We start from the raw sequence: 8,517 nt of genomic DNA, 5'->3' as shown, positions 1-8,517 counted from the left end.
TGAAGGGACGCGTTGAACAAATATTCATCAGGATAAGTGTGTAACAGTTTTTCCAGCGTTAGTCCTTCTCTTTTGAAGAGGGCGAGGAGAGTATCATTGCCGAACAGCAGCTCCTTTTCCTCCTCGGATCCGCAGTGTAGGACGTTGCGGGCCTCTCGGTTGAAGACGTAGTAGGGGCAGACGGTGATGACAGGATGTTCGAAGTCGTCATCCCAGCGAGTCACGGAACCAGTTGGCTCAGACAGCAGCACTGTCACCTGAAACGCGACAGAACACGCCATTGGCATTCACATTTCCATTGTTGGCTATATACAATCGATTACACACATATGTAAGATACAATCGATATATGTAGCATACAATCGGTAGGTAAAAGTAAGACACCTGGAAGACGTTCCGAAAGTTCTTAGCGTTAACTGATAACAGACTCGTTACATGCAACTCGGCAGGAATCTGTTTTGAGTGTCAGGGAAGGAAAGTTATCATGTGCCAAAAATCGTCACAAACCGCGTCCACAAACGCTAACGTCATACCTTCCAGACGACGAATCCGATCCAGGAGCAGAGCAGCGCCATTCGGACTGTTCGTTCCAGCACCTGGGCGTTCCTGCACGACCACCACGGCATGGTTCTGTCGTGGACAGTGTTCGTGCGTCGCTCCTTTGCCAAATGTCTCACAGACGGATTGCACCAGCACACTAAGGGGTCTCGCGGTGTACTGAGAGCCAAGGGGTAACTAGCGGCATAACTGGCTGCCGACTGCCACCTAGGCAGCCTTCCTCCCGTGTTTGCACTGTGATAAACCTCAAAGAAACACACGTTAGCCAGGATATGAATAGACAACTGGCGTCGCATGAGTCACTCTGGAATGTGGTGCAGTGTTGTTTAATTAGTGCAGAGTAACGAGCACATGAATGAAGCATACGTGTAGGTCAGTAGCGGCGGAACACCTTCAGTTAAAACCCGCGCCCTGATGGGGGGCCATTTTGGCCCCCCTGCGGTTTTTCTTAAAGAGCGAGAAAACGGCGGCGCGCAGCGCCGCCAAATTTTGGTTACCCTACCGGGCATCAATTTGACACCTTAACACAAAATTTCAAGTCACAGGTCACCTTAGGTCAGGAGTTATTGAGGTCAAACTGAGGTCATGTTCGAGTAAAAATGAGCAAAAAACATGGCATCTTGAAACGCTCACCAATTCTACAGTTAACAAGCAATTTTAAAGTTCTTTATGTGGTTGTGTAGAGAAAAGACGGCGCTACAAAACTGCTATCTTGGATTTTCGAAGTTTTGGGATTTTGACCCCAAAAAATCAAAAAATTGAAGTTTTTAGAAAAACTAAAAAAATTTCCAAAATTTTTTGGAATTTAAAAAAAACCGGAACATATGTGATAGTCCGTGCGCTCTTCGATATACATACCAAATTTTAGATCAATACCTCTTTTTTGGCCAAGTTATAGCGAAAAAACTGTTAAAATTGATGACGTCAAATTTTTTAGCTCAATTTTTAGCAATTCTAGACCTCGTAGCGCAAAACGGAGACCACCGTTGAACTCCCCGTGACGAGCTGCATCGAATCGATACTCATTTTATGCAAAAATATCATTTCTGAAATTTGACCTTATTTGACCTGACCTTGACCTGACCTTGACCTGACCTTGACCAAAACGTGACCTAAGCTGGCCCAAAAGTCTGCCTGACCCACATCATCGCATTTGTCATGTAAAATGGACCATAAAACATGCATCACACGACACTTTCATATTGTGACCCCCCCAGTGACCTGACCTCTGTGACCTGACCTGGTATCAGTGACCTCAAATAGCAAAATATGTGTTTGAAGAACATTTCCCCATCGATGATTTTCAATGAAATGCATTTTACTCGATTTTACAACGCATTTCTTGAAATGCCTGTAAACGGTGAAAATTCGACCTTTGACCTGACCTGTGACGTCATCGGTTTGACCGAGGTCAATGAAATTGGGTCACAAGGTAGTTCACCGTTGGGGCTATCCAACGCCGTTTACCGCTTGTCGCTATGTTGCGTGGTTCTCGAGATCTTAAGGGGGGCCAAAATGCCCCCCCCCATCAGACCGCGTTGCTCGGCAGACCCCATCTGGGCGCGGGTTAAGGGGAGGGGGAGGGCACTGCCGACTTTTGGCCCCATTCTTTCCATGCAACGCCCATAGGGCTAATGTAAAAATGCCAAAATCAAAGAGGGGCACTGTGCCCCGGTGCCCTCCCCGTTCCGCCGCCTATGATGTAGGTATCTTAGAGCACTTGCTTGAAGACTGAATAGGTTAGGTACTATGGTGAATGGTGTAATAGACAGCCGTTCAACGTGTAATGATGGCTGTTCATTCAGGCGTATGGGCCATTAAAAATGATGACGACATAAGCCCACCCATTTCCACCTTTACCACCCAATCTGCTGATCACATTATATATGAGACAATGAGATGCATGCGACGAACTTACTGTGCTATCTCGTGAAAAACCATGACGAAACGAAATTGTTGAGAACCTCCTCTGAATGCTAAAATCAGGCAATACATTAGGCTCTGCGCACTTCATACTGTAATGCTGAAAACATCCGATTCTTCCCTTAACGATGGAAGGCGACCATCGTGCCGCTCTAAAACATCTTTTATCTATGTTGGACTTATACGACCTCGCACAGATACAGCGAGTCCCCTACCGGAGTTGTGATTGATGGAGAAGGAAAAGATGGAGTAGCCGAGGAGGAGTGACATATCTGTCTGATCCTTAACAGTGGCGGATCCAGGGGGGGGGGGGGCAAAATGGGCATTTGCCCCCCCCCAAACGGCATAATTTTAACATTACGCCTATGGACGATGTATGGAAAGAATCGATAAATAGTTATGGTTTGCCCCCCCCCCCCCCAACCTCTGAGCTGGATCCGCCTCTGATCCTTAATGGCTTCTTGGTATGTTGAGCTTGCATTATTTTGTTAGCTTTAAAATTATTTTTGCCGAAAATCCGCATCTTCTAGCAAAACAACATGCACGCAATAACACCTCACATTACGCCGATGACTGATGAGCGACATACCTACCTTCCACGCTAACAATTCCGATCCAGGGGCAGCAGAAACATGTCAATCGAATGGCACGCTCCAGTACCTTGAAGTTGTTGAACAGTCACCAGCGCATGGTGCCGCCGTCCTCCTGCGATGGTCGGCCACTAAGTGACCTGTGACCTCCGCCTATATCCACCCACGGGGAGGCCAGGCCGTTGACTGGCCGCAGTGTGCGTTCAACCATTGCGCTAGCTCTGCGGTCGTTCTTTGCACACACATGACCAAAAAGGTAGCGACAGCTTTATCAGCTAACAGCAAGTCCACGGCGACAGTGGAGGGTTGACGGCCGTATGTGTTCTTTGGAAGCAATTAATGGCTCTTCTTGCGTTTTATAAAGCGTGTTTAAATTATTTTCTTTGAATGTGTTCATGCTGTTAGTGTTAAACCAGCCAAAGTGTGTAGTTTTCAACTTATCAACTAGTTCTGGGCATGTTTGCAGCTTGAATATGGCACGAAATCGTCTCCACAAAATGCCACCGCAACAGGTCTTTCAAATGCAACGGCAAAGCCTTATGTAGTTTCAACAAAACAACTAATGTCACCCTCACTAATTAAGGCACTGTACACAGACCACCAACTTTGCCCCACGGTTTCATGAGAATGCTGATACTTGGATACAGATTGAATAAGTAATTCGTCTTCACGCGCCGTTATAATGAATGTTAGATCGAAACAGGTGCAGGACACACAGGCCCCAGTCTGTCGGGCTGTTGACAAACTGACTGCGGTCGTTAGCAGTCACGACAACCGAGTCAGACATGTTCTGAGTGTGGTGTCCTCAAGGTGACCTTCACTGGCACCTAAAACAGACGGGCTCTGATTGGTGAACTTGAACTTCACCAGCGATGCCCTGGTCGCTTGGAGGTATAACCTCTGGCCTTTTAATTGGAACTATTTGGTAACAATGATTGTAAAATAAAACATTTATCCTCGACTTATCAGTGATAAAAATCGGCACCCTCGCCAGGATTGGTCGGATTTGGTAAATAATCAGGATGGCTCCAGACTCCAGGGGTAAAATATTGTCAGTGCTCCATTTTGCCAGTCCTCATCGATAACGTCACGCCTAATTGAGGCTGCGCTGTGCAGAAGTCCTGCCGCGCGGACATGAAAAACTGTGCCATTTTTTAAAATAAATTTCGAATTACGAATAAATAGGTAGGCGTCTCCATAAGCACAAGCTTTTTGCATTTCCAAATCGCGTCCGTCTGGACATTGCCTGCTATTGCCTGCACACTGTCTATGAAAACTATCGCCTTACGTCTAGCACATCGAGAAGCATTGCGTGTCTCCGTTGAGGCGGGGGCTTACAGAGCCTTTAGTCCCATCTCAGCGGAATCAGGCTTCACATCTCTGCCTTTCAAGAGCTTGGCTTGTCATTCAAAACGATGGTTCGGTATCGAAGTAGCAGCATCTCACTCCGCGCTTGCTCCGCATCCGTGGTGTGCATGGGAAAGATGCTATACCTATTACTTCAGCTGGTTCTCGTAGAATGTGGTATCGTGATGTGCCGACTGCCGTGCTGCTTGGGTTGTTAGTGTAAAATAATTGGTTTTTACTCGGGTAAGGTCGCATACCAATTCAAAACATGTTATAGACCGCCAAATTCGACCGCCTTCCAATCCAATGCTCAGGAGTCACAACAAGGCGCAAAAAGAGCGTTTTTACTGGTTTTCGAGTCGAACTGTGTCACTAAGCTTTAATTAAGAGAAATCCACTGATTAAAAAAAAATTATGGTCATAGCAGCTAAAAAGAATCGATAGGGGCTTGTTCGTTTACCGTAAGAGTTATGCGTAAGCTAACCATTTATTATCCCTCACACAAATCGAAACACATGTAACAGTGAAACACCCTGAACCGTTCCATAGCCGGTTGAACATGAAAAGACCTCAACCTTATATAGTAAATGATTGAAGACGCACTACTAGCAGGAGCTCGTTGATTCCATGACAGTATTAGAATGTAACATTCAGGCATCTATGCGATGCCCACAAAATACGTCACTGGGACAAGGCATGTCGGTGGTTTCCTACCACGGTTAATGGTTTCCCCTGCGTCGCCGCTCATTTGCGGCTTGTGCTGATTTGCATCAGAACAACAGTCGCTTTACCAGAAGGATTCCTGTCAGAACCCTTGTCAATCGCTGTCAGAATCGCTGTCAGATTCATCAGAATCGCTGTCGGATTCACCGGAGTCGCTGCCGGACTCGCTGGACTCGCTGGAGTCGCTGCCGGAATCTCCGGAGCCGTCGCGGTTGCCGAGGCCGAGGCCAGGGTTGTTGGGGCCTACCCCTGGATAGCCGGGTCCGTACGAGCCGGACGTCCACGGATTGCCGGAGCCTTCCGATTCAGAGCTGCTCGATCCGTACCCTCCGCTGGAGCTGGAGTTATCGGAGACCTCAGTCTCGGAGCTGTCCGAGCTGCCCGAGTCACCAGACGAGTCCGAGCTGGACTGACGTGCTGCCGGGCTGTCCAGAACGTCGTTTGGTCTTCCAACGGCGACCGCCGCCACCAGCGCCAAGAGCAGCAGCACAGACAGCACCTTCATGGCTGTACGGATAGTAGATGGCTGCCCTCGAACGAAGACAAGACACCGTTCCTATCGACCAGAGCACTTTTATACCGGGACGTCGGGGCCGTATCAAACGCCTAAAGTCAGCAGAAGTGGTGCAGCAGTCGGGTGACGCAGAGACCCAGGTGGATGCGCAATCCGCTGACACGGCTCAGGCAATAGAACAGGTGTGCGCGTGCGGGCCTTACACGTAGCGCGGGGTGCTGATCGTCCCGAAAAGCTGCGAACGGCAGCTCCAGGTCCATTGTTTGAGTGCTGAACTGATTCCTGAAGTGATTCGCGGGACGTGTGACAGATATCGACTGCATGTTCTTGCTGTGTTCGGGGCGACCTGCCCCACGCGGTCGACAGTTGCGCTTAGAGAGAAAAAAGCGGCGACACCGGGCGGAAATTCCGTGTATTTGACACCTGCCCATCTGAAATGTCAAATGGAACTGTCAGGGCTTTCGTGATTTACTTTTGGCGTCGTATTGGAAGTATAATGAATGGGCCTCTCATGCATCCAGAATAATGTTCTTGTCTTGGCGAGGTTCACAAAACGATGGACCCAGGTTTTATTCACAATAGTGGGAAGGGGAATAGTGTAAAGAACATCACTGTCATTGCTCAAAGTACGCTACACAACTAAATCACAAAATTAATTTAAATTTTGACTACATAATTTAACATTGTAATGCTAGAAAATTGTTATATTCTCACGCCAAAGCACGGATATACTCGGCAAAAATAAGTCATCCCACAGAAGGGTGCTATCCTATCCCTTTACGTACTAAGGGGCATTCAGCTTCCTATGAGACGCAAAATGTTTAATTTTAGGACTATCTTGCACGACTCCGCGTGATATGTGCATGGTATGCAGTTGAGTTGAGCTGGTATGATAACATTTGAATTTCTAACTCAACATCTCTGACTATTCCTGTTTTGCCTATACATATAGCGCATTTTACTGAACACTTGGATTTCTCAAACACAACTGTTATTCTTGTATTGTCACCATTCGATTAGCTTTTGAAAAGTTAAAACAGTCCCTCCCTCCTTCTAATTTTGGCCGAAATACGTCATTTCTCATTTCTGACTGATCACCTCGAAGTGCGATAATTATCTGTCTCAGTAACAAAGAAGACAAATCTGGTCAGCTGGTGGCGATCTTGGCACACTTGTTGAGATCCCGTCAGTCCTCCAAATGATGCATGGTGCTAGGACATGCGCTATCAGACGGGAAGCATGCATCTTCCGTGTCTGCAGAAATTTGTTCTGAATTGCGTGATCGAGACTTCGGGGGCTGTCATCGCGAGATTGCGTCAACAAGTGCCACGAGGAGGTACTTATACCCCTGGGCCGGTGGCTCATGCCGACTCTGTCAAATAGCGAGGGTGCCTTAATAAGTGCTCTGTAAGTCTTAGAAGTTCAGGGATTGAGCTGTCGCCAAAACAGGCGTCGTAAGCACTCCTTTTTCAGCGTCATTCGCCTGGCCTCAAGAGCATTCTGGGCAAGGAACTTGAAGGTAAACAGCTTTCTCGCTTGCTTGATTAGAGCGAACTATGCACATGAGCGTAAATACTTTGTTTTTAGACTTTGTTTTTAGAGGTAAGCACAATTTTTAAGCGTAAAATGTCCGTAACACCTTACCTAGGACATGACATATCAACACATGCTTCAATTTACATGCTTAAGAAAAGCTCCGCAAAATGTGGGAATGCTTCTTTGAACGGTCAGCAATGAACCGCGTAGCCATTTCATTTCCTTTTTTATATCGCTCTTACTCACCAATGCATTCGTTTGCTTTGCCATTTCAGACGATGTCTTCATACTCTGCACTGCTGTTGCTGAGCCTTCAAATGGCATCAGCTATGAGGCTGCATGCTTCTAAATCGGGCGACGCGCCTCGCAGCCGGTCGTTCCGCCTCGAGCCCAGCACTGCTCGTAGGTCCGAGAATGGTGATACGAGCCGCCTACCTGTGTGGGACTGCAGTGACCTACCCTTCGGCACCCCGAGCGGCGTCTACTCCATCCTGGAGGGCGCCGGCGGCCCTCCCGTGTGGGCCTACTGCGACTTCAGCGATCCCGCCGGCTGGACGGTGCTTCAGCGGCGACAGGACAACCCCACGCAGCTCAGCTTCGCGCGCCAGTACGACGACTACCGCTACGGCTTCGGCCAGCTGAACTCGGAGTTCTGGTGGGGCCTGGAATACATGTGGCTCATCACCTCTCGGCACGACCGCGTCTACGAGCTGAAGATCGAGCTCGGCGACTGGGTCGGCGCCACGCGATACGCTCTGTACGGCCAGTTCAGCGTCTCTTCACACGACGGCCGGTTCCGGCTGTATGCCACCAACTACTCTGGTGATGCCGGCGATTCGCTCACTTATCACAACGGTATGCAGTTCAGCACAGAAGATGAGGACAACGACCAGAATAGTGCCAACAACTGTGGCGGAATCTACACGTCCGGTTGGTGGTACCGAAGCTGCCATGAGAGCAACTTGAACGGCATCTACTACGGCAATAACAACCCGACAGCCGACCAGAAAGGGGTCGTCTGGTCGGCCTGGCACGGGTTCTACTACTCGCTGAAGGATGTGGTGATGAAGATACGTCCCAGGGTGAAACTGACGTAGGAAATGCACGACAGATGTTCAGACAGCGAGTGCTGATGCATTCTGCACGGGATACATAAGGTTAACAGTTTTGAGCGAACGATTCCCCAGCTTATCGGGTTCTTTCACATGCTATGACTCATGACTAGCTTACGTCTGAAATTAGGTGGATATTTGTGGAAATGTCGGTTTTTGCTTTGATTGTCCTCTAAATGTTGTCTTCCTGTTTTGCAATATATTTTTTATGGGA

General features: G+C 48.2%; 2 protein-coding genes across 2 annotated transcripts; one reads left to right on the top strand and one right to left on the bottom strand.

The window, feature by feature from the left end:
- Nucleotides 1-5,235: 5,235 nt before the first annotated feature.
- On the bottom strand, nt 5,236-5,646 carry LOC122388502 (clumping factor B-like). The gene has a single exon (XM_043379653.1). It carries the CDS (start codon nt 5,644-5,646, stop codon nt 5,236-5,238), a length of 411 nt encoding a protein of 136 aa, XP_043235588.1.
- Nucleotides 5,647-7,020: 1,374 nt separating this feature from the next.
- Nucleotides 7,021-8,517, top strand: LOC122388492 (microfibril-associated glycoprotein 4-like). Its single transcript, XM_043379640.1, has 2 exons — nt 7,021-7,174; nt 7,467-8,517. Exon 2 carries the CDS (start codon nt 7,470-7,472, stop codon nt 8,286-8,288), a length of 819 nt encoding a protein of 272 aa, XP_043235575.1. The 5' UTR covers nt 7,021-7,174; nt 7,467-7,469; the 3' UTR covers nt 8,289-8,517.

Source organism: Amphibalanus amphitrite, unplaced genomic scaffold, assembly GCF_019059575.1.
Source record: "Amphibalanus amphitrite isolate SeventyFive unplaced genomic scaffold, NRLGWU_Aamphi_draft 000325F_arrow, whole genome shotgun sequence".
In the NCBI taxonomy this organism is placed as follows: domain Eukaryota; kingdom Metazoa; phylum Arthropoda; class Thecostraca; order Balanomorpha; family Balanidae; genus Amphibalanus; species Amphibalanus amphitrite.
Note: the sequence above shows the minus strand (reverse complement) of the source record. Positions and strands in the feature narration are given on the sequence as shown.